Here is a 27481-nt window from a genome sequence, read left to right as displayed (position 1 = left end):
GCCCTCATTCTGTCCAAGGATCACTAAGAAGGAAACATGGGCCTGTGGGGTGGGGGGAAAGGCAGCTAGTGAGATGGCAGGACTTCTGAAAAGTAGACCAGAAACAACCTGACCACCAGAGATGGACGCTTACCCAAAGCATTCTTTAAGTCAACAATGCCAGAGGAGGATCCTTATCTTCTAAGCCAGTGGTTCTCAACCTTCCTAATGCCACGACCCTTTAATACAGTTCCTCATGTTGTGGTGACCCCCAATTTCATTGTTACAAATTGAACATAATTAAAGCATAGTGATTAATCACAAAAACAATATGTAATTATATATGTGTTTTCTGATGGTCTTAGGCGACCCCTGTGAAAGGGTTGTTCGACCCCGAAAGGGTTCACAACCCACAGGTTGAGAACCGCTGCTCTAAGCAGAGAGGAAACGAGGCTAGTGCACAGTGATGCAAAGAGCCAGCTCCAGAACAACCACCTTGCTCCTTACCTGGATCATAGACTCAGTCAGGACAGCCTCATTCACCTCCAGGATGACATTCTTAATCTCTTGATAGGGCATGCGGAAGGAACCCAGAAAGATAGCTGCCAGAAAATGAGATACAAAGACATGTTCTCATCTCTTCCTCCTTCCAGCCCATCCACAAGCCTTTGCTGGACAATTTTCCTACCAGTGAGTGCTCTTTTGAAGTCACTATCAGAAACCTCCACCAGCTCCACTGCTTACATAGTCAGAATCCAAGTTCCTGAGTCCATCCACTGTGTAAGGTTCCCACCTCCCAACTTTCATTAACCCTGCCCTGATGTCACATACCAGCTGCATTGTTCCAAGCACTGCATTCTACAAACACTGTGACTCTGTGCCTTTGCTCCCAGGAAGCCTTTGATCTTCTCTATATACATCAAAGACGTTCGTCCCACTCTATTTTAGTTCCACTCTCTCATGACTCCATCCTCAAAGCGACCGTTGCCTAGAAATGTTCTGATTCTTAATTTAACTGCCATATCCCATTTCCTAACAAACACTTCCTATCCTTCTAGCTCTCTTGCTCACTCATCTCTAAATGGAAGAGCCCACCCTCTCTGTCTTCCTCCTTCCCTCCCTCTCTCTCCCATTCTCTCTCTGAAGAGGGCTGATCATTCCATTTTCTCAGAATGTATCAATTCCACTTATAGTCTACCACTTCACTCTCTACTATTATTCTCATTTCTAATACCCCTATGTCTGTTCACTTGTTTCCTTCTCCTTCCAGTCCCTGGTTAATCTAGCCATCTGATTTCTCTATTCTTATACCTGGGCTGATGAACATGCATGCTAGTAAACACTGCAGGTCAGAATCTAGGAATTTGTGATGGCGCCAAGGATAGCTGAAGCCGCAGTACTGCCTAGTAATCCTTCTAGTGCCCCTAGTCCATGTTCTCCAGGCTATCTTTGCAGCTCCATCAAAATGTCCCCATCCTCCCAATTGTCCCACCTCTTCCACATTAGTTCTAAGAAGACCTTGCTTCTCTTAAGTAAAAAATTGAAGCCACTGGTGAAATTACTTGCTCAGCTTTCTCTTATGCCACTTGCAAACTGAGCATTAGGGGCCCTCAGATGGAGGCAGACAAGACAAGGCTTGGGTAAGGACTTTGGAATCATCTAGAAGAAAACTGTGCCAATACTTCTGTAAGCTTATTAGCAACTATACCCATGTACTCATCCTTTCGGCATGTTTCACTAGAACAGGAGGTCCTAAGGATCTTTACTTCAGCTTATATACATACTCGAGTTTCTTCTATCTTTAAAAAACAAACAAAATCAAAACCCTCCCTGACCCAATATCCTTAATTATCAACTTCTTTCTTTCCTTCACTTTATAACGTTCTAAAAATGTCTATTGTCTCCCACTTCCACAGCTCTCATTTATTGTCTTGTCCCCACAGAGTCCATGAAAAGATGACAATCACTTACATACTGACTGCTCTGCCCGAACAAGCCAGCCCTCATCCTTCACGTACTTCACTGTTAACAGTTCTTTCAACTCAGATTAAGCAGTACACCCTTTAGAATGATCTCTAGCATATTCCCCCAACTTGATTTAGATGACCCTTTTCCTAGTGCTCTCACAAGCACCCTAGTACCCCTCCATCACAGCACTTATCACACTGTGCTATTAGCATTATTTACTTTTCTATCTCCACCCAAAGTGTGGTTCATGAATAGGAACTATGTCTCTCTGTTTTGTATCCCCAGCACATAAGAGGCACTTAATAATACTTGAATCACTAAATTACATCCCCTAGGCCATCCTACCCTAAACTAATCTCAATCCTCTTCCTGAATTCTATTTTCCATATCGATGTCACTCAATTGGAAATAAGAATACACTACCCCACCGTCTTGTATCATTTTCTAAAATAACAATTACTCATATTTTGTTCCCAGAGATAAACCTTGGGAGGAGGAATTATGTCACATTACTTTAGTCTCCATAAAAGGACTTACCCACAGACTATTTAGTACAATTTGTTCACAATGATGTAAGATTATATAGCCAAGAATAATGTAAAGGCTTACTGCTCTCATTGTATCACTGACTTCACTTACGGGTATGTGTACTCATTATTTATGTGACCTTTGCCAAGTCACAATAGCTCAACTTTAGTTTCTCATTTGAAAAAATGGGGACAATAGCTATATTGCATGATTGTGAGTACATTTTACAGACTATATACCCTTTCATCTCTGGAACGCATGCCTTGCATGTGCCTAATAGAGCCTGCAACATGGCAGACCTTCAAATATTTGTTGAGCAAATATTTAAATCTATGTTCTTTGGGAGATCAACAGTTGAACAAAAAATGAACATGTATTCTGATCATCAAATAAGTACTACCTGTATCAACTTTGCAGAGGAGTCTCTGGCCTGAAATTCTGCCAATCACAGTTACAGGTATAAGGAGCAAGTTCAGAACAGAACTCTTTGGAGTTATTGATCTGACTCTGAGAAGTCCAGGATTTACATTATTTATCCTAAACACAAAGTTATTTTATATTTAACTGAAGTCAAGCCAACACCTGCATTTAAGAGGAAATATTTAAAAGAAAGTAAGAAAGAAGGAAATGTACACAGTAGCTGGAACATTTGTGGTAGATTGTCTGTGGATACAGTGGAAACAGTAAGGGCTTTGAAATAAAAAAAAAATCCAAGGTTCAAATCTTCCTAGCCACGTGACTAGGCAAATTCCGAAAAATCTTAGCTTCTATTTCCTTGCCCTAAAACTATATATTAACAATTTTGCAGAGCCATTGAAGGGATTGAACAAGATCGAAAATTCACTATGCAATGCCTGGCATACAGCAGGAACTCAACAAATGGAAGTTTCATATCAAGGGACCTTAAATCCACCAGAATTAAGCTCTTAGAAGAAATCCTTCACATTTCAGGTAGTTCAGATCATAGAGTTACTTACAGAGATTCTGGGCCGTTTTTGAATCCAACACCTTTAACTCTTTTACTTTTTTCTTTTGCACAGATTTCTTTTCTTCTCCACCTTCCTGATCTTTCTTGGCTAGAAAGGGAAAGATTAGAAAAGCAACATTAAGGACAAACCACATCTGTGCCTTAATGAACTAGTGTTCCATCCTGGAAAGGCCCCTCTCATCCTATTAACAATGGTCTCCTATTATATTCCTTCAAGGCAAACATCCTCTTTAACCAACCACCCTTCATCACTGACTTCCCCCTCCAACTATAAAAAATAATCTCATTTTCATTTTTAATAGTTATCAATAATGCTTTCCCACCCACATCTTATCTACTTGTAGGGAGTAGCAAACTTTCTGTAAAGGACCAATTTCGTAAATATTTTAGGTTTTGCAGACCATATGGTCTGTCTCAGGTCTGCCACTATAGCATGAAAGCACTCATAGACAATACATACACAATATGGTTGTGTTCCAATAAAACTTTATTCACAAAAACAGGTGGTCAGCTTGAGGGGCTATAGTTTGCCAACCCGTGTACACAAAACTCAGAGTTTATTCTTGTATTATTATTTATTAATTATTGTATTATTTTCCATATGAACTGTAAACCTACAACTATAAACCCCTGTGTATGTGTATATGAGAGGAAGAGAGAGAAAACATTTCACCCAAAAACAGAATAAACATTTTTTTCAAGTGCTCACTGAACATCCATATCCAAGAAAGACCATATCTGTGCCATAAAAATCAATAAGATAGATAAACATCTAGGAAGACTAACCAAGATAAAAAGAGAGAAGACAGGAATGAAATGGAATACCACTTCAGGTCCTGAAGCCATGAGAAGGATAATAAGGGAATACCACAAACAACTTTGTACTCGTAAATTGGACAACTTACAAGAAGTGAACCAATTCCTCAAAAAACAAAAACTACCAAAAGTCAACCAAGATGAAGTAGATAACTCAAACACTACTTGAAACCACTTAAAAAACTGAATTCATAATTTAAAAAGGTTCCTGAGAAGGAAATCTCCTGGCCAAGAAGATTCCACTAGAGAATTCTACCAAACATTTAAAGAAAATTAATGCCAAGAAGTGAACCAATTAATTACAAGAAGTGAACCAATTCCTCAAAAAACAAAAACTACCAAAAGTCAACCAAGATGAAGTAGATAACTCAAACACTACTTGAAACCACTTAAAAAACTGAATTCATAATTTAAAAAGGTTCCTGAGAAGGAAATCTCCTGGCCAAGAAGATTCCACTAGAGAATTCTACCAAACATTTAAAGAAAATTAATGCCAATTTTACACAATCTCTCCCAGAAAACAGGAGGGAACACTTCCCACTTCATTTTATGAATGCCATTGAATTATTAACTTTAAACGGTTAATTTTATGTTATGTGAATTTCATCTCAATAAAAGAATTGGTAATTGTTTAAGATATTAAAAATCACTAATTAAATCAGTGAAATTTGAATATGGATTTGTATTAGATGACAGTAATATATCAACAATAAATTTTCTAAATGTGATAACTGAACTGTGGTTATGGAAAAGAAATGTCCTTGTATTTGGGAAAGGCATACTGAAGAATCTACACTAATAAAAGAGAAAGATGCAAATTGACCATACCTTCACGACACCCACCAGCCAATTAAGAGCAAGTAAGAAATTAACCCAACAGAGCTGGCGGGTTAATTTGCATATGCAGAGTGGCCGGGGGCGGGGCAGGACGCAGGCATTCTGCACTGCCCCAGCTGCTCCGGGCCTCTGGGCAGTGTGGGAAGGCGGAAAGGTGGCTCCAGCCAGAGCGAAGGCAGTACTGGCAGCCAGGGGAAGGAAGGCCCATTCTTGCACGAATCTTCGTGCATCGGGCCTCTAGTTTAAGGATAAAGGCCCATGATGTCAGTACTTATCTCAAACAGTTCAGTTAAAAATAAATAAATAAAAGAAAACAGTAAGGAAATATAGTCAATAATATTGTAATAAGTATGTACGATGCCAGGTGGGTATTGGAAATATCCGGGGGTATACTTAGTCAAATATGATTATCTACCCACTATGCAATACAACTGAAACTAATACAATATGATCCTGAATGTAAACTGTAATTGAAAAATACCATTTAAATTTTAAAAATAAATAAAAAGGAAATGTTTTTAGCAGCATTATTCATAATGGACAAGAAGTGTACACAACCCAGTGTCCATCAACTGATGAACAGAAAAATAAAATGTGGTTTATCTATACAGTGGGATATTATTCAGCCATAAAAAGAAAAATGGAGTGCTGATATATGTGACCACATGGATGAACAATGCAAATATGATTAGTGAAGAAGCCAGATACACAAGAGCACACAATGTATGATTACTTTGATAGAAAATGTCCAGGATCGGCAAATCCATAGAGACAGAAGGTAGATTAGTGGTTGCCAAATAGGAAAAGTGAAAATAGGAGTTACAGCTTAATGGATTCATGGTTTCTTTTGTGTTTGATGAGAATGTTCTAGAATTGTAGAGTGGCAGTGGTTGCACCACTTTGTGCTGTATAAAAACTATGGAGTTGTACAGTTTTTTGTTTATTTGTTTTTTGTTAAGACTCGCCAAAGGATATTATTTTCCATTGAATTTTAGAGAGAGTAGAAGGGAGTGGGAGAGACAGAGAGAGAAAAATATCGATGTGAGAGAGAAACATTGATTGGTTGCCTTCCGCACACACACCCCCCCCCCACCCCGACTGGGGGTGAAGATTGAGCCTGCAACTGAGGTATGTGCCCTTGACTGGAATCAAACTCACGACCTTTCAGTCTGTGGGCCAATGCTCTAACCACTATGCAACCGGCTAGGGCTGGAATCATACACTTTTAAGGGTGAATTTTATAATATGTGAATTATATTTCAAATGCACACACACACACACACACACACACACACACACACACTGGATCAGAGATCAAAATGGAAAAAGTAAAACTATTAAAAGAATTTGGAAAAATTTTTGCAGCATTGGGGTAGGCAAAGATTTCTCAGAAACAAAGAAGTGCAAACCATGTGGTAAGAAGAATCCTAAGTTGGCCCCCAAGTTTCCCTCCTCCTAGTGCACATACCCTAGTGCCGTAGTCGGCAAACTGCGGCTCTCGAGCCACATGCGGCTTTTTGGCCCCTTGAGTGTGACTCTTCCTAAGCCTTAGGAGTACCCTAATTAAGTTAATAACAATGTACCTACCTATATAGTTTAAGTTTAAAAAATTTGGCTCTCAAAAGAAATTTCAATCGTTGTATTGTTGATATTTGGCTCTGTTGACTAATTTAGTTTGCCGACCACTGCCCTAGTGCGTATAGCCCTTCTCCTTGAGTGTGAGTGAACCTGACCTACTCTGGTTAGCCCTTTTAAACAAGGGTTTAGAGATCAGAGATAAGAGAAGTCAGAGAGAGTCAAAGCTCCAGCAGACACTCTCCTGCTGTTCTTGGAGAAGTAGACTGGCATGCTGTGGAGAAGGCCATATGGCAGGGCATAGTGGGAAGCCTCTAAGAGCTGAGAACAGCCCCTACCTGATGACCAACAAGAAAACAGGAATCTATGTCCTAAAATCATAAGGAACTGGATTCAACCAAACACATGAGCTTGGAAGAGGACACTGAGCTCCAAAAAGCAATGTGGCCCAGCCAGAACCTTGATTTCAGTTTGGTGTGACCTTCAGCAAAGGATTCAGCTAACTTGGATTCCAGACCCATGGAAACTGTGAGATAATAAATTTATGTTGTTTTAAGCCACTCTTTGTGATAATTTGTTACACAGCAATAGAAAATAAAAAACATTAAAAAATTTGACAAGCCGAAACCGGTTTGGCTCAGTGGATGGAGCGTCGGCCTGCGGACTGAGGGGTCCTGGGTTCGATTCCGGTCGGGGGCATGTACCTGGGTTGCGGGCACATCCCCAGTAGGAGGTGTGCAGGAGGCGGCTGATCAATGTTTCTCTCTCATCGATGTTTCTGGCTCTCTATCTCTCTCCCTTCCTCTCTGTAAAAAATCAATAAAATATATTTAAAAAAAAAAATTTGACAAACTGGATTTCATCACAATTAAAAACTTTTCTTTGAAAGACACTATTAAGAAATGAACGAACAAGCCACAGACTGGGAAAAAATGCTTGCAAAACATGTTTGGTAAAAGACTAGTACCCAAAACATATAAAAAATTTTCATAACTCATCCATAAGAAAACAAAACCAATTTTTAAAAACAAGCAAAAGATTTGGGCAAACACTTCACCAAAGAAGACATAGATGGTAAGTAAGCACATGGAAGGATGCTCAATATCACTAAGTCTTTAGGACTATGTATCAGGAATTAAAACTAAACCCTAACCCATTAGAATCACTAAAATTAAAAAGCAAAACTGATGATACTAAGTGCTGGATGCAAAATACCTGCAAATCTCACACATTGCTAATAGAAATGAAAAAAAAAAAACAAAAAAAACCCCACACAAAACAGGACATAAAAACAAAACAAAAAAATAGTATAGCTACTTTGGAAAACAGTTTGCCAGTTTCTTATACAGTCAAATATACATTTATTGTAGCATATGACCCAACAATCCCATTCCTATATATTTGCCCATGAAAACTGAAAACAAATACGTCCATACAAAATCTTATATGCAACTGTTTCTATTGGCTTTATTCATAATTGCCAAAAAACTAGATCCAACCCAAATGTCCATCAACTAGTAAATAGATATAATACTCAACAATAAAAAGGAATGAACATGAATACCACATATGGACAAATCTCAAATACATTAAGATAGGTGAAAGAATACACCCCTAAAAGGCTACTTAGTGTATGACTCCATTTATATGACATTCTGGAAAAGACAAAACTCTAGGGACAGAAAACAGATTAGTGGTTGCCAGGTCTGGTGGTCAGGACAGAGAATGAACAAATGGGCAGGAAAGAACTTTTTAGAGTAATGAAAATGTTCTCTATCATGCTTGTGATAGTTATATGGCTGTATACATGTCAAAAATCATGTAACTGCACACATAAAAAGGGTAAATTTTACTATATGCAAATTATACTTTAATAAACCTAACTAAACATATTGTATCTTCAAGTCAATAAAATACAGTAAATAGGACTTCAATAATTATGAGTGAGATTGATAAAAGAACATGTGAAGTTCTTAATAATGAATAAAAAAGTAGAGAGATTCCATAAATAAATACAAAACATTTAGTACATGCTAAAGTAGAAATTTAGATCAATGAAAAAAGAATGGTCTAATCTAGGGTTGGTAAAGACCAGAAAGTAAATATTTTAGATTTTGTGGGCTATAGTGTTTAAGTTGCAACTACTCAACTCTGCTGGTGTAGTATGAAAGAAATCATAGACAATATGTAATCAAATGGGCATGGCTGTGTTCCAATAAAACTTTATTAACAAAAATGGGGTGGCCATAGTTTGCTGACTCCAGGTCTAACCAACAGCATTGGAAAAACTGACTCTCCATTTTGAAGAAAAATAATTAGATATTAACTTTATGCTATTCATAAAAATAAATTCCAGATATATTAAACATCTAAATGTTAAAAATAGAAGTACAGCGGAAACCGGTTTGGCTCAGTGGATAGAGCGTCGGCCTGCGGACTGAAAGGCCCCATGTTCGATTCCGGTCAGGGGCATGTACCTGGGTTGCGGGCACATCTCCAATAGGAGATGTGCAGGAGGCAGCTGATCGATGTTTCTCTCTCATCGATGTTTCTAACTCTCTATCTCTCTCCCTTCCTCTCTGTAAAAAATCAATAAAATATATTTAAAAAAAAAATAGAAGTACAATTCTGAAAAAATGAAAAATTCCCTAAGAATAAACACAAAATCAAGATGGCACAAAGTAAAAGACAGACTGATTTGATTACATGACATTTTAATTGTTCAATGTTGTGAAAATCATCATAGAAAATATGAAAAGAAATGAGAATTTCCATTTCTAGTAATGGAGTCAAATCTCCTGTGAAACACGTCTTAAAATGCTGGTGTAATGTTTTAAAAAAATCACTCTAAAAGCATGGAAGGACTGACAAGATAATGAACTATTGCCAAAGAGGTAAGCAAAACACTGGAGCACTGTCCCAATGCCAGTTTGATGGCTTCATGCGCTAAGGATGGACAGGGGTCAAGGTCCAGTTTCTGCCTAATGTGGAGACTCTCACATCAGACTCTCTCTTCGTTAGCTAAGAACCCAAAAGGCTACATCCTCAGAGTAAAAGTGAACACAATAGGCTTGCAGTTGGAAGCCCTAGAAAGCCTATATTCTAGAACATAGGGAACCAGAGATAGATCAAGCCTTTCCCAAACCACAAACATTGGCACAGCTCACTCACTTGACTGGATTAAGGTGATCAGCTCCCACTCTCATCTGATTAGAGAGGAAAAACCAAATAGGAACAGACCCAGGAATGATCCAGACATTGAAACTAGCCAACAAGGATTTTAAAGAAAATATAATTAATATGTTTAAGTATATAGAGCAGTGGTTCTCAACCTTCCTAATGCCGCAATTCTTTAATACAGTTCCTCATGTTGTGGTGACCCCCAATTTGTTACAAATTGAACATAATTAAAGCATAGTGATTAATCACAAAAACCATATGTAATTATATATGTGTTTTCTGATGGTCTTAGGCGACCCCTGTGAAAGGGTCGTTCGACCCCCAAAGGGGTTGTGACCCACAGGTTGAGAACCGCTGATATAGAGGGGAAAAATAAAAATAGATGAAGATGGAGAAGTTCACCAGAGAAATGAAATTTATTTAAAAAAAAATAAATCAATGCACATTCTAGAATTAAAGACTATTATAACTGAAATTAAGAGCTTGATAACTGGGTTTAACAGGAGACACAGTAGACGTTAGTGAATTGGAAGACAGGTTAAAAAAAAAAAAGATACAAACTAAAGTACAGGGATAAAAGATGAAAAACAACAAAAAAGAGTGTAAGGGACATGTGAAAAGGACCAACATATAAGTAATTGGAGGCCCAGAAAGAGAAGAATTAGACAGAAGCAGTTAACAATACAGCAGTATGCATGTAAAAATTTGTTAAGAGGGTAGGTCTCAGATTAAGTGTTCTTACCACAAAAAAAACAGAAACAAGGGGATATAAGAAATCTTTTGGAGGTAATGGATATGTTTATCACCTTCATTGTGGTGATATCACAAATGTATGCATTTGTCCAAACTCATCAAAATGCATATATTAAATACCAGTATGTGCACATTTTTGTATACTAAATATCTATACTAATAAAAGGGTAATATGCTAATTAGACTGGATAGACCGGATGTCTTCTGGACGTCCTTCCTGACAAAGCGGGGGGCGTGGCCAGCCTGCAAACCACCTGCGGCCCCTTGCCCAGGCCGGCCCCGGTGCCCAGCAGGGACCTCCACCCCGATTTGGGATCGGGCTCCCTTCAGGGCAGGCCAGCCAGCCCCCACCTGTGCACCAGGCCTCTATCCTATATAATAAAAGGGTAATATGCAAATTGACCCCAATGGCAGAACGACTAGAACAACCGCTGGACCAGTCACTATTAGGCGCACTGACCACCCCTTGGTCCCTTTCCCTGGCTGGCAGGCTCCAATCGCCTGATGGCACCTGTGGTGGGGTGGGACCAGTGAGCGGGCAGGAACACTATCAGGTACCGATCATCTGATGGCGAACAGGGAACTGGGGTAGGTGGTGGCGGGGGGTGGGGCCAGCTTTGGGCAGCTGGGGAAGATGATGTGCCGGGCCTCTAGTACTTCAATAAAGCTGGAAATATTGACTATTAAACATAATGGAGCATGAGAGGTGCCATGGGCTTTCAGTCTAAAAGGAAAACTTTAGAGAAATAGGCAGAGAAAGTCAATGCTGAGAGTAAAATATTAAAAATAACAAAAACAAAACACATACACACACACACACACACACATACCCAAAAAATGGAGTGCTGTGATATTCACTGGCAGAAACTTGAAAGCAAAATAAAATGCCAAAAAAAAAAGTGGACAGAAGAAATAAGAGAAAATAGCTGTGAACTTTCCAAAAGTGAAGAAACACTTCAACATACAGAATCTAGATATTCAGAGAATCCCAAGGATAAATACAAAGTAAACTACACCATGGCACAGCACCACAGTAAAACTGTTTTAACCAGAGGAAAAAAATTCTCAAAATAGCAGTAGATACAATATATTACTTTCAAATGAACAATAATAACACCGACAGTGGAGTGTTTTTGTTTTGTTTTTAAAGAGAAAAAAACGCCCAGTGGTTAGAGCACCAGCCTGCAGACTGAAGGGTCCTGGGTTCAATTCCAGTCAAGGGCACATGCCCAGGTTGTGGGCTTGATCCCCAGTAGGGGGCATGCAGGAGGCAGCCAATCAATGATTCTTTCTCATCATTGATGTCTCTATCGCTCTCCCTCTCCCTCATTCTCTCCCTTCCTCTCTGAAATCAATAAAAATATATTTTTTTTAAAAAGAGGAATACAAAAAATACCTTTCAAAATATAGGTTAAATAACGAAATAGCTAGAAAAAAACAGAGAAGTCATTATCAATCCCTGAACTAAAATAAATACTAAAAAGAGTATTTATTCAGGCAGCGGAAAACAAAATACGCCAAAAGGAAATACAGAAATGCAAGTAGGAAGGAAAAACACTGTAAGTGTTTTTAAGTGAATATGGATATTACAAAATAATAGCAAAATGTTTGTGGGGTTTAAAACATGTAGAATTAAAATGCATGACGTCAATAACTCAAAAGAGAATACGTAGTGAATAGTTAAAATGTTTTAAAGTTCTAGCATTATCTAGAAGGTTGTAAGTTATCGTTTGTATTAGACTGTAATAAGTCAAGCATACATGTTGTAATTTCTAAGGTACCTCCCAAAAAGGACAGTAAAAAATGTATGACTAGGGGAAATGTGAAATAATAAAGTTTTAAATGAATCCAAAAGAAGGCAAAAACAGAAATAGGATGTAAGTTTAAAAAAATCAAACAGAAAACAAATAGCAATATGGTATACATCAACTCAAATGGATTAAATATTTTGCAGTGAAAAGACTAAGATTATCAGACTGAATTTACAAAACATACATACTAAATATGTTCTGCTTGCAAAAGACACACCTTAAATAATGCCACAGAACTATAAAAGGTAAAATAGTAGAAAAAAATATGCTAACCAAAAGAAACCTGATGTAGCTATACAAATATCAGATAAAGATTTCATCTCTAATAATGTTAGTGCCTTGAATAGACACAACTCATAATGATAAAGGGTCAATCCACAAGGTACAATAATTCTAAGTCTAAATATATCCTAATTTTGATAATTATACTGTGGTTATGGACCTGTTACTGTGAAATGCAAACCAAAGGATAAAGAGTTATCAGTTTGTAACATACCAAAATGTCAAAAACCTTCGCTCTGAGATGAAGAGCAAGAAAAATATATTCAATATCATCACTTCATTAAACAGCATTGGCTGGAGGTCTGAGCCAGTGCAATGCTATCTAATAAAAGAGTAATATGCAAACTGACCATCACTCCAACATACAAGATGGCCGCCCCCATGTGGACACAAGATGGCCAGCAGGGGAGGGCAGTTGGGGGGGACCAGGCCTGCAGGAGAGGGCAGTTAGGGGCAATCGGGCCAGCAAGGGAGGGCAGTTAGGGGCAACTAGGCTGGCAAGGGAGGGAAGTTAGGGGTGACCAGGCCAACAGGGGAGGGCAGTTGGGGGCAATTGGGCTGGGAGGAGAGGGTAGTTGGGAGGGACAAGGCCTGCAGGGGAGGGCAGTTGGGGGTGACCAGGCCCACAGGGGAGGACAGTTAGGGGTGACCAGGCCGGCAGGGGAGCAGTTAGCATTGATCAGGCTGGCAGGGGAGTGGTTAGGGGGTGATCAGGCTGGCAGGCAGAAGTGGTTAGGGGCAATCAGGCAGGCAGGCGAGCGGTTGGGAGGCAGCAGTCCTGAATTGTGAGAGGGATGTCCAACTGCTGTTTAGGCCCGATCCCCAGTGGGATGGGGCCTAAATGGCAGTCGGACATCCCTTGAGGGGTCCCAGGTTGGAGAGGGTGCAGGCTGGGCTGAAGGATATACCCCTCACCGCCATGCACGAATTTTGTGCACCGGGCCTCTAGTAAGGCAAGAAAAAGAAACACAAATTCTAAGAATTAGAAAGGAAGAAATAACACTCATTTGAAGATGATGATTGTCAGTATAAAAACAATCTAAACAAATCTATGGATAAATTATGAGCAAATAAACAAAAAGAAGTAAAAAATAATCATGTAAAATATGAAATATCTAGAAATAAATTTAATAAAAGTTGTGCAAGACCCCTCACTATGGAGGAATATAGCTTTATTGAAAAACATTAAAAATGGTAAGTAAATATAGATGGATAATTCATAGATTAAAAAGACTTGATAATGTTAAAAGGTCAATTCTTTCCAGATTGCTTTATATAGTCAAGAGAATAAAAATCCCAACAGGTTCCTGTTTTTGTTTTCTTCAGGTTTTTTTTTTTAAGTTGACAAGCTGATTCAAAAATTTGTATGGAAATACAAAGGGCCAAGAAGAGCTAGGACATTCATGAGAAAGCAGCAAAAAAATGGGAGATATCAACATATATTATAAAATCATAATAATCAAGATCATGTGATATCAGCATTGAAATAGACAAGATGACCAAAAGAAGAGAGTACAATCTAGAAAACAGACCCATGCATAAAGGCTCTTGATATAGCAGACTGAACATGTCGATGACTGGGAAAAGAACATACTTCCCAATAAATGGAACTGGAACTAAGTGTCCATATGAAAAAAAAAAAAAAAAAGAAATTGTATTCAAATGCAAAGAAATCAATTAAAAACCTTACTGTGAAAGGCAAAACTATAGGATTAATTATCTTAGTGACTAAAAGATTTCTTAAACCAGATACACTATATATTAGTCTTAAAGGAAAAGAGTGATAAATCTAAGCACTTTTTCATAAAAAACTTCTGTTCACCAAGACACTATAAAAAAAAGGTGAAAAGACAAGCTAGAGAGTCAGAGAAGATGTTTGTGATACACTTAAGTGACAAACAATATCTAGAATATATAAAGAATTCCTTTTGTTTGGAATATCACCATTTGCAACCCTAATGAACTAATAGATCTATGCACTGAAAATCAATAGCTGCTAACATCACGGAGGGACAACCAGTCATTATGTGCCCTCTGAAGAGAAACCTAATTCCTATTATGAAGTCTTGGCAAAAAGACAAATAGAGCCTGATTCTCACTGAACCTCTAGATTCAATTACCAATTTACAGTAAATAAAGGACACAGAAACTACATCAGGGGAATACAATTACAAAATCCATATTATGGGAAACTCCACGGGACAAGTGATATAGTTTTTACAACAAATGAATTTTAAGAAAAAGAAAAAGAAGAAGAACCTATAGATTAAGAGAGACAAAATGACATTTTAAAATACAAGCAAAACTAAGTTATAGTGTTCAGTAATATAAACTTGGGCGATAAAAAATAAAGAAGTGATTGCCAATCAGGACAGTGATTTCTCTTAAGAGGGGGAAAAGCATGGGGGTTCCTAGGTTTTCTATCTCCTGACATGTGGCGTTTACAAGGGTCTTCACCTTGTAATAATTCAAAGTTGTATATCTGCTCTATGTAGCTTTCTGTATTTTTATTATATTTAACAATAAAAAGTTTAAACATTAAAAGAATACCTAGCTCAACGGGTATGGCTCAGTGCTGTGTCAACCCATGCACCAAGAGGTCACATGCCTGGGTTGTGGGCTCGATCCCAAGTAGGGGGCATGCAGGAGGCAGCCAATCGATGTTTCTCGCTCATTGATGTCTCTCTCTCTCTCTCTCTCTCTCTCTCTCTCTCTCCAAAATTCAATAAAAATATATTTTAAAAAAAGAAGACGACCTAAAAATTAGATGATGATAATTTGGAGGAGAAAAGGGAAGGGTAGTAAGAGAAGTATCATCCTCACTTTTCTAGCAGGGAGGCAATCGATAAAAAATCTTCCATTTATAAATCTTCCATTCAAGAAAAATAGGCAAAAGTATATTATTTTTTAAAGTATTACTATACAACAGAGAATGACTATCACCGAGACTGATAAAAATTTTTTTTAAAGAAGGGGTTAGCATTCCAGGTAAGAGATGAGGGAATGACAAGGTTATAGCAGGGCTGAAGACAGACCTAAATAGATGGGTTTGAGAATTACCTCATAAAAAAATCAAACAGGCTTGGTGTAGACAAATACTGCATTCAAAGTGGAATGAGTCAACAATACTGAAGGAACTAATGCATTGTAAGAGCAAGCAAACAAGTAAATACGTTGTGCATAACAGGAGCCAGGTAAAAGGAAACCATGGTGTTAAGTGAGGATAGTGGTTATTCTAGGTCAGGGGCGGGAGGATTAAGTCATCAGTTGTCACTGAAGTGGACACAAGGAATTTCTAGTTCTTAGTAATGTTCTGTTTCTTGATCTGGGTGCTGATTGCATGGATATAAATTTCATTTTTAATTTTGTGAAAATTCATTGACTCGTACACATGATTTGTACACTTCAACTTGAAATAAAGAAGAAAAAATACACACACGATTTTGATTATAAATACTATATACAGTATAAGTAAAGACTACAAGAGAACATGGACAAATTGATTTGTTAAAGGTAGTGAGACAGTATATTATGTGTACATTTTTTAAAGCTGTCACCCACCAGGGAACTAAGAAAGAGAAAACAGGCATGGGTCTGGATACCACCTATAACAGTTTCATATCCTTAGACAGCTGGCTGTGGTTTTGCTTTCACACTGGGTTGGGGGAGGGAGGGACCCCAAGGACAACCAGCTATAGAGTCAAATGTAGAACCCATAGGATACTCCCATTAGCAGCTGTCTCAGCCCTGTTAGAGGAATGGTGCATTAATTCAGCATACAATTTTATAGCATTTAACATATAACCTATCAATGCTTGGGTTTCAGCCTCATTTTGCCAGAGCAAGGATGCAGAAGTAGGTACAGACAGCTTCTTAGCACAGAGGAAAGGAGGAGAATCTCATTTGCAAATGTCTGTGACTCTCTGCTGAGAATACAGAAAAGAGACCCTTATCACTCAGTTGACTCTTTGGTAAAAAGGTGAGTTAGTGCCAGGGTTTCTAGCACGTTTCTAGCTGCTGAAATCCTGACCTCTTCAGCAGATTCAAAGCACTTTTGCTAATGGGAACTACGGCTTCCAAAATGGCACACAGCCAATCTAGTCTCCAAGGACCAGACTTCACAAGTGCCCTGCCAGCCTTGCCAAGAGTTCAGACCCTGCCACTTCCCTTCTGTAACCTGTGCCCTTCCCAGGAGCAAGGGAACAGACTGCCTGCTGTGACTGCTAAAACTCAGAGTCACTGACCCATTTCGGGAGGGGGAGAATTGAGCATCAAGCAAGAGCTTTCATCTCATCATGTGTATGTAAGTCAAACTCAGGGGTAATCTCCAAAAAGGTCATGGGGAAGAGTTGGGATGTTATAATGCTGAAGCCATGGAAGAATTTTCAAACATACCCACCCCCAAAATTATATTTTTTTCTTTTTATAAAACAGTTTATGAAGTGCTGCTAACTCATTAGGTCTGATCAGGGAGACAGTGGTGGGAAGACCAAGCAGAGGATCTGGAATCACCCTAAGGATGCAGCTATTACACAGCACATAAATCCAGTGTCCCAAAGCTTAACAAGTCTTTAATTCCTAGGAAAGACCATGGTCCACTTCAACCACATTCTCTATTAACAGAAGTCTGCAAACTTTTCTAAAGACTTTGGACAACAGGCCACCATGTCAGGAGAAATAAGCCACTTTCGCCCTACCTAGCTCAGTGATGGCGAACCTATGACATGCGTATCAGAGGTGACACATGAACTCATTTTTTTGGTTGATTTTTCTTTGTTAAATGGCATTTAAATATATAAAATAAATATCAAAAATATAAGTCTTTGTTTTACTATGGTTGCAAATATCAAAAAATTTCTATCTGTGACATGGCACCAGAGTTAAGTTAGGGTTTTTCAAAATGCTGACACGCCGAGCTCAAAAGGTTTGCCATCACAGCCCTAGCTGGTTTGGCTCATGGATAGAGCATCGGCCTGTGGACCAAAGGGTCCTGGGTTCGATTCCAGTCAAGGGCACGTATCTCGGTTGCAGGCTCCTCCCCAGTCCAAGCCCTGGTTGGAAATCGTGCAGGAGGCAACCAATCGATGTGTTTCTTGCACACTGATATTTCTCTCTGTCTTTCCCTCTCTCTAAAAATCAATGGAAAAATATCCTCGGGTAAGGATTTAAAAAAAGAAAAATGAGCCACTGTTCCAGTAAGAGACTCCAGCCCGTCCTCCACCTGAAGGCTGCAGAGCATCGCCCTTCACTTCCTCTGCCATCACCTCGGGGAAAACCCCAAAGATGGGAGGCTCTGCTCTATGAAGAAGAGAAGTCTGGCTCTGTATCTTCCATGTCCTAACCTGAGAGATCCTACCTATTTCCTTAAGAAATCAAGTCTATAAATAAATTGCAAGATTAAAAAATGAGGACAGCACAAAGTGGAGAGGGAAACATAGACACATCAACCAAGTGCAATGTATAAATTTTGTTAGGCTCTGATTCAAATGAACAAATGATTAAAAAAATTAGTACTATACGATAACGAGAAATTTAAACATTTTAATATCTAATGATATTTTTTAAAGCCCTTATTTTTTTATACACATTCTGAACTACTTACAAATTAAATGACATGACTAACTATGACATATTTTAAAATAACTGGGATGGCAAGGAGGGAGCTGATGCAGGTAGATAAACAAGAGTGGCCATGAGTTAATTTCTAAACTTGGGTAATGGAAACACAGATATTCATACTATGCCATATATATATATATATATATATATATATATATATATATATATATAGTATATGTGTTTGTTTTTAATCCTCACCCCAGGGTATTTTTTGCCATTGATTTTTTTAGAGAGAGGGGAAGGGAGGAGAGCAAGGGGAGAGAGAAACATCAATGTGAGAGAGACACATCAATTGGTTGCCTGCTATATGTGCTCCGACAGGGGCTGGGGGACAAACCTGCAACCGAGGTGCATGCCCTTTGCTGGGAATCAAACCAACAACCCTTTGGTCCAAGGGTCGATGCTCTAAATGCTGAGCCAAACCGGCCAGGGCTGTTTCTTTTTTTTTTAATTTTCAACATAAAAACTTTTTTAAAAGATTGTTTTCCTAGAGTCATCAAGGTATCTAACTCTTTTCAGACAACTAAGTGAAAAGGCCTTTTCTTGGGCTGGAGAGAGGGGGTGGGTGGAGGTGAAAGAGGGTACAGGGGGATAAATGGTGATGGATAAAATAATAATAAAATAAAATTTTAAAAGGCCCTTTCTTCTTAGCTGATCCTATAATTGAGAATACCATCCTAAACATCTCTGCAATAAAAACCACCTAAACCCGGGCTTAGATTCTCAGTGAGACAGGGGATGCTCTGCCTGCTGTCAGAGACTAGCCCCCTGTCACTGTTAGGTGTCCAGCAGCCAGTAGCCACTTGCTCTTTGCTCAGCTGGCAGGGACTTGCTGCATCTATTGCTCAGGATGCAGGCAGCCTGCAGCAAGGGAAGTCCCTGGTGAGCCAGTGCTGAGTAAAGGAGTGTGTGGCGTGCCTCCCTTCCAGTCTCACCCCTCCCTTGCCGCACTCTTTTTTTCCTGCGTCACCAACACAAAATGGAGTTAGCTGGAAACAAAAACAATTTGTCTAAAATGGCTGCGTGCTGCAGGGAGTGCCGGGCAATAAAGCGAAGGGAAAGGGCACCCCCTGCTGTCCAACAGAGGGACCCCGTTTTGCTTTCTTCATCATTTTTTAATATGTCAAAACAATCAATCTGACAGAGTCCAAGCTAATTTTGTCATGAATCTTGATCCCATGTTGAATTCTAAAATCAAAGAATAGAAATTGAGGCACAAGAAGGAAAAATAATCTTTAGCCTCTAAAGACTAAGAATAGTCAAGGCAGAGTCAGCAGCCTGAATCACAGTTATTGCTTGGTTATAATTGGTAACAGAGTTAGTTTCTAAGGCCCACAGGACGGAAGGGAGGTCCTGCTTTGCACAGTATTCCCCAACTTCAGTAATGAGCTAGGGGCCTCCGGAGTCCCGCAGTTATAGCCATCACTTCCCCAGGAATTCCTGTAGCAGGCTTCTCTCAATGAAGACCACAAACAGGAAATGGAGGCAGGGGGAGTAGCCTGACATCCTGAAAACTAAGTGCTTAAGAATTGCAGGTGGGAGTAAGTACAGTAGGAAAAAGGACTTTGGTACCTAATGCCAGTTACATCTGCCGAGCTGAAAGATTCAGGCTGAGCTACGAAGCACTCCACCTAACCTTAATTCTCACTCACTTACTCAGGACCACACTACTTCCTCAGCCCAAGACAAAGCCTGCGGCATTTGTCCCTATTCATTAGGGAATATAATCATATGCTACACCTCCCTTGAGTAAGCCAAGTACTGTATGACTAAAAGAGAACACATGAGAAAGGTGGGAAAAGCACAAACATGCTTAAAATTCTGTGGGTACAAGTCACCACTGTTTCTGCTACTTAAATAAAGCAGCAAAATATCCAGAAAGGGAGATAACTGCAGTACATGTAATACATATGAGCACAGAATCAAAATAGGAAGTTTTAAAAAAAAAGTGGACTTTGGTACCACTGTCGTTCTCGCTGAAGAAATAGGGTCTTTGTGGAAGAGTCCTAGATCTCCCCCGCATATCTAAATGAGTAGAACACTTAGTAAGATCCCTAGGAAATAACAACAAACTTTCTGTGAAGGTAACAGCTCTGGAATCACGAAGTCCACCCAGCATACAATAAGCCATGTCTGTTAAGTTCTACCCGAGTTCTCTGATTCTGGGAAGAGGACAGAACATGAGAGTGCTACCATGTGCTAATGTAAGAAGCTGCCCAGGTGGAGGATTTCTACTTTACATTCCTCATAGCTGTAATGTACATGAGAGAAAAATTCAGCCCCTCACAGCCATTTGTAGGTATACCTCACAGAAGGGGAAAACAGACAGACAGCATACCAAATGAACAGCTGTTATCCCTGCCCAAAGGTAACCAGATGCCCACCACTGGCCTCTTGGCCAAAACAGATAGGCATCTGCTAAATCGCACAGAACTACATCATTGGATGTGCACACTGTAAGGAGGGATGGAGCAAATTGGCAGAAATGGATAAACCTGAAGCATAGGAACAAAGCCAGACAGAATTCCAAAGCAACAAGAACCAGGAAGAGTGGGACACGATGGGATTCTGAAAGGGTGGGGGCAAAGCAGTATTAGAAATCCAGGCACTTCTCAAAGCATGGCTCATTCAGACAATACAGTCACTGAATTTCTCACACTTTCCCAGCACACCCAGGAAGGTGACTCAATGAGGGAGTGCTAAGAGATCAGCTTTAGAGATCTGGGTGGGTAGGGACTGAAGGACAGTCAGTGCCCCGAGCAAGTCAGCAAAAGGGTAGGACAGACAGGTTTATGCAAGGAACAGCAGGCTAGAGGGCAGGGGAAAAGGCATCAAATTAAGGTACTAGGAATAAAGTCTTTCCTTTCTTAAAAAATGGATCAGGATCTAAATAAGGTCCAAACACTGCAACTGACTGACATGTTTAAAAATTCTATTTTAATCTCTATGTTCTCCTTGATCTCATTTTTTACCTTGACATCTACTTTTTGAAGAAATCAGGACACTGCCTTCTGGTGAAAAGCAAAGCCTACTGGAGCAGTGCCATGCCAGTCCCCAAACGCAGGCACCTCAGGTTTCTCTAAACATGCCTGCCTTCTTACCATTCCGTTTCACTAAATGCTGAATTCTGCATCCAACAGATCTGGGGTCCAATTCTGGCTTGATATTTACTTGCTATGAGATCTTAATAAGCAAAGGACATTAATTCTGTACCTGGTATGTCTCAGCTATAAAATGAAGGTAATACCTATTAGGCAGCACTGTTTTAATAATTAGAAATAATAGGTGATAAGCTCCTATCACAGTCTCTGACATTAAATAGGTATTTTTGAATAAGACAGAATGAGAAGGCAAAATACCTTCATCTTTTTTAGGTGCTTAAAGCATTTTTAATCTGCTGTCTCACCCACACCCACCTAAATACTGAATAAACTGCAAATTTCTAAGTCATTCTCTGTAACAAAGGATCCTAGAAATACCCTCCATTTTATTCAGGGGACTGGGAGGGGAACAGTGTAAAAGTGGAACAAAGAGAACAGATGGAATAAACACCCAGCCCCCAGCCTGAGTCTGCAGCTGCAGCTGCTGGTTTTCGTCATATTGCTGTATTTTTCCCTTCTTTGTTCCTAAGGTGGAAGCCAGGAAAGGGTGGGGAAAGAGAGGGGGAGGAAGGGGTGGGGATGAGGGCAGGATCGTCATCACTGTTACTGAAAGTCACCTGATGCTCTCCTCCAATCCCCAGTCTCTGACCTCACAATCTGGAACCTGAGCCAAAATAGCTCAACTGCGCACACCCCGTGGCTGAAAAGAAAAATGCAAGCAGAACAGAAATGCAAGCAGAATAGGAAAAGAGGGACATTCTTAAAAGGATTTTAGCAGTTTTTCTTGCCAAGAGGAAATTTAAACACACACACACACAGTGTCTTATATTCCAATCTAATATATACAAAAGAAAAAGTCACTGACTCTTAGAACAGAGCTGGGATTACTGGGATAAAGGAGGGAAGGATGATTGCATCTCATCTTGCACACATGGGGTTACCAATACCCTTCTGTTGTTTAACAGGGGTTCCCATACCCAAGGGAGTTGAGAGAAGAACAAATAGCTTTTTCAGGTGGAATCTGATTTTCCAACAGGCTAGGATCATTATGAGAGTGAAGTAAAAGACGCCATTACCTGCTTTGTAAGACTGCTCTCTACTCTGCACATTATCAGGTCCAAGACTTCTAGAAACCCTCCTTTCAAGCACCCTGGGCCTTGGCAATTTCCTTCTTAATCCCTCTGTACTTCCCATTATAATAATAATATGACCGCATTATAGAAAAATGGAAGGAAAAAAATCTAGCACCCTAACAAAAACTCTTCTAGTTTTGTGGTAACATACTCTTCCAATCTTTTACTTCTGCTGTATTTTTTCTGTAAAACAGGATTGCAGTAAAGGTTATATACAATTGTTTCCTGCCTAGCACTGTATCATGAGCATTCATCCATGCTGCTCCAAAGGCGAGCACCCCACCCACCTAAATACTAAATAAACTGCAGACTTATTCTGTAGAGCTATAACATGGGACAGTTAAAGGGTACTAAGTTCTAGAGCAATTCCTTCAGGACAAAAGCTAAGAAGAAACAATTAGGTAGGTAATCCTTTTTTTTTTTTTTAAGACTATACCCCTCTATGAAGTGGTGCCCTTATATAAGCTAGTGACACAAAGCTCTGCTCTAGAGTATAACACTCCAGTAAACTAGCTAGAGGTCTAGAAGGCCCCTTAGCAGAACTTTTCAAGTCTCTCTTCCTCATACCACAATGCTGCAAGGCTCTAGAATGAGTTGCTGTATTTTTATAGAATTGGGTGCGTCACTAACTGTTCGGTCATGATATGAGGGTTTTCAGTGAAAACAGAGAGAAAAAAAGGACTCATGCATGCTAAGATGCAGTCAGATAAAATGGCTCATTGCAGCTACTGTTTCAAAAAAAGGACCAATTGCTTCATTACTATATTTTTGTATTATCATAGTATTCATTATAAAATACATGCTTTAGAATTTTTTTAAATGAGGAAAATTTCTATGTATTGATTGATAGGAAGATTTTCCAGGATACAGACAATATATAACAGTATAGATAGCATGTTGCCTTTTGGTAAAAGGAGGGAGGATAAGAATCTATATTAGTATTTGCTTATAACTGCATTTTAAAAAACACACTGAAAGGATAACCAAGAAATTAATAAAAATGGTAATCTCTAGAGAGGAGGGGTGGGGAAAGGATGAGATGGATGAATACAAGTGTGGAAAGAAACGTTTTTATAACTATCTTGACTTCTGAACTCCCTATATTACCTATGCAGAAAAACAGATAATAGAGAAACAGAAAGAAAAGCCCAGAAAAAAAAACAATCTGTGGCAGAGATTCCCTTAGGGCTCCCTGAAAACTAGTCTGGCTACTATTTTATGTTTGGAGGGAGATTTGTCCCTATCAGCAGAAAATTAAGTTCAGATCCAACAACTCCCAGAGTGTAAGGGACCCTCATAACAGTGCTTTTTCCTTGGGGGCAACAGTTTGGGCTCCAGTATGTAGCCAAAGAGCACTGGATCCTCTTCTGCTTATCCCAAAGCCTACTCTGCTCTGAAATTTCCTGGAGATCCCATTCCTCCTCCTAATCACGTCCTTGATCCCTACCAACTCCGGGTCTCCCTGGAGAGAGAATAACCAAACTTAACAAGAGTTATGTCTGCACAGCCACAACACTCTCCATCATGATCTGTACTTCCTCCAGTTTCTCATCAACTCCATCTTTGTTGTAAAAGCCTGAGAGACCTCTAATCATCCCCCCTCCATCCATCCTCTCCAGCCCAGTCCATCTCTAAGTGGGTCCCAGCTACTTTACTGACTCCAGAGAACTTCTTCAAAACATCCTCCAAAGATGTTTTGAGACCTGGCTGGGAAAATAGCAAGAAAATAATTTTGTAGAAGCAAGTGCCCTTGAAGTACAGCCTCCAAAATGTTAGTAGTTAGTAGACAATGTCAAATTGTTTCCAAAGTGATCTGGCATGACCTCCATAAAAACAAAGATAATACTTGTACATTATCTACTCTGACAAAGACATAAAAGTGTTATCACAAGAAGAAGTAGAGAGCAGCTTCTAGACTATGGCAGGGGAGGGAAGATAGCAAGCAGAAAATGGATAAAAGAGTGCAAACTAAAGTAATGGGGCAAGCCAGGTTAATATATATATAACAAAATTACATGGGATGCTTGTTAAAAATATACCTGTCTAGCCCTAACTGATTTGGCTCAGTGGATAGAGCATCGGCCTGCGGCCTACAGACTGAAGGGTCCCAGGTTCGATTCCGGTCAAGGGCATGTACCTTGATTGCAGGCACATCCCCATTAGGGGGAGTGCAGGAGGCAGCTGATCGATGTTTCTCTCTCATCGATGTTTCTAACTCTCTATCCCTCTCCCTTCGTCTCTGTAAAAAATCAATAAAATATATTAAAAAATATATATATATATATATATATATATATATATATATATATATATATACCTGTCTACAGTCCTTGTAACTTGGACTCTCTGGACTTTTAACAAGTTCTTCCTGTAATCCTTATGTACACTAAAGGTTGGAAATTACTGGCAAAAACAGACATTTAAATGTAGGAACTAACTGCATCAAGCTGACAGAAATTTAGGCAATACAGATCCCCTAGGAGATGACCTAAGTCTCAGACAATGCCATGTAAAAAGGACATTTTGTCAGAAATCAGATCTAGAATCTGCAGGTAATGGCGGGTGGTGTGTTGGGTTTAGAAGATAATTTCAGTCTACATATGTCTAGAATAATAATACAGGCACACTCGAGTTTGAATAGCTAGGAGGCTCTAAAACTGAGATTATCTTGGGGTAGTCAGAAGCCAACAAATGTCACAGAAGGGTTGACTGTAAAAACTTTTCTGCACTAGCAAATAACACCCAGGGTAGGCCAGGGGAATTCCCTGAAAGAAAGAAATTCAATATAGTATCTCTGGGAAATTACCAGTATAAAATCAGTGGATAGTTCTATTATGTGCTTGAAGTAGCTATTTTGTAGAAACTGAGACAGAGAGGAAGTATGAATGTGTATATAATGGAGTTATAAACATTTAAAATGAACTACCAAGCTAATAAAGTATGGCTGTCTATGTAAGCACTCTAAAAGGAAGGCTATGCTTTCATGAAACTATTGGACTAAAACAAGAAACATTCTCCAGACTCCAGGCTCCCAAACGAACACTAAATTGCTCTGATTAAATACACTAGCTGTGCAGGACAAGATCCTTTTGAAAACAGCCAGTATAACTTCCTGTCTTAATGTTACTATCGGTCCTCCAAACGCCTTTCCAGACAGTAGAGGGCAGCATATCAAGCAGTTTGTATTTGAAAACAAAAGAGGTTGCCTCTCTCTAACGTGACTGCGTCACTAACAGACGTAACAATGACACATCTAAAATAGAAGAGATCCATGTGCCATCTGGTGGTGAAAAGGAGAAAGAGCACACTTCAGATAGATATATCAAATTCCTCCAGTTTAGAGAAAATTAAAGTTTAATTATCTTTATCTGATGACACTCTCCCTTAAATCTCCACCAGTGCACGGAAAAAGAAGAAACTCAGACCACAACAAACAAAACACAAAACTTTTTAGAAAGCTGTCAAAACAAAAGAAGAATTTGGGATGATGATAGGTAACACCAAAGACAGCTTATGCAGGAAAGAAGAAAAAAAATTATATATATAACAGAACCAGCATTTTAGAACTGAAAGGTATCTTTAAGTCCATCTACCTCATTTTACAGATGAGGTAGAGTCAAAGCATGAAGGAAAATCTCTGGTGCAATCTCATTAGTAGTCAGATTAAAGCAGATAATCGCTTTTCCCCTATCAGACTCCTTGTAACCCCAAGTGATGGAGTAGATTGATAAATTACAAGACATACTATCTGATATTACAGAACCTCTCGACTTCTCTGTGCTAACACACTGACTCTACTCAAAATTCAAGAGAAGTTAGTAAATAAAAGACAAGAACCCCCAAAAATGTTCTCTTGTTCTAATTCCACACACTTGAGAGACATAAGAAACTGATAGAACAGACATCTTTCTGCCGAAAGACTCACTGAGTAAGGGGAAGCATGTTGAGCTCTTACAAAATCTTGTTTCTAGAGGTTCAAGTTGCAGAGACTACAAAGATTCACGAGGACATTTCCTGATAAAGATCCAACTGGGTGGGTGCCACGAAGTGGACAGAAGAGGATCACAGGGAAAAGGGAAAAGACCCTTGGATCCCTTTTGGGAAAGAGGAGCTTGCTTCCCCACCACAGACTCCCGTTAAAGCCTGAACCATGAAAGTTCTGCGAGAGCAGGACAAGTAAACCTAGCCATAGCTTGAGCAGTCTGACCTGTGGGACAACAGCACAAACCTTGGGATCTGGACCCACACAGTTCTATCCTAACTAGAACACTGTTGTTTTTATGAAATTCTCAGCTCTTGGTCAAGATCTTGCTTTTTTGTCAGAGTTCTTTCTAATTCAGTCATTAACCACTTGGAGAACTGTTCTATGCTCACAGTTCCCATAATGCACCTCATATTTTAACAGAAAAAGACAATCTAATGCTATATATCATCCACCTCACAACTATTAAAAAGGGGCATTAGTTCATGGATCTTAAGAACCCAAAAGGTTTTTAAAAGAAAGTAATAAACCTAAAAAGAACATCAGTTATCATTTACCACACTGTTTTAAAACATAATAGTTTTAATGGGATCGCATAATCAACAAAAGAAAGAGTTAGAAGAAAGCAGAATGAAAAGCTAGTTATCATGTACATACTACAGACAATGACCTGAGGCCACCACCATGATAACAATGCTCCCTAGGAGAGGATGAAAAAAAGTTAACTACAGTATTGAGCATGTTCCCAAGGAATTAAAGAAGCAGAGTCAACAAAGAGACCAAGATAAAGACTCCTTACTGATCATCATAAGGAAAATGAGAAAGTACTAGACCTTTTATAGCACTGCCTATCAAATCTGAACTCTTGGCAACAAATAAATCAACTAAGTAAATTCCTGATTTATAGGAAGTCAAGAGTTCAGAAATAA

General features: G+C 39.2%; 1 protein-coding gene across 3 annotated transcripts in view; it reads right to left on the bottom strand.

Annotated features, from left to right (window-relative positions):
• DIAPH1 (diaphanous related formin 1) overlaps positions 1 to 27481 on the bottom strand; it is an 82801-nt gene that overhangs the window by 12959 nt on the left and 42361 nt on the right. For all 3 annotated transcript variants that reach the window (XM_070414804.1, XM_070414803.1, XM_070414802.1), the window contains 2 exons: positions 3453 to 3551; positions 487 to 581 (listed from right to left, as the gene is read on the bottom strand). In XM_070414804.1, the coding sequence (XP_070270905.1) occupies positions 487 to 581; positions 3453 to 3551 (194 nt within the window). The remainder of the gene's footprint in view (positions 1 to 486; positions 582 to 3452; positions 3552 to 27481) is intronic.

This window comes from Myotis yumanensis, unplaced genomic scaffold (genome assembly GCF_028538775.1).
Source record: "Myotis yumanensis isolate MYYU_CA2020_CCGP unplaced genomic scaffold, mMyoYum1.0.hap1 SCAF_5, whole genome shotgun sequence".
Classification (NCBI taxonomy): domain Eukaryota; kingdom Metazoa; phylum Chordata; class Mammalia; order Chiroptera; family Vespertilionidae; genus Myotis; species Myotis yumanensis.
Note: the sequence above shows the minus strand (reverse complement) of the source record. Positions and strands in the feature narration are given on the sequence as shown.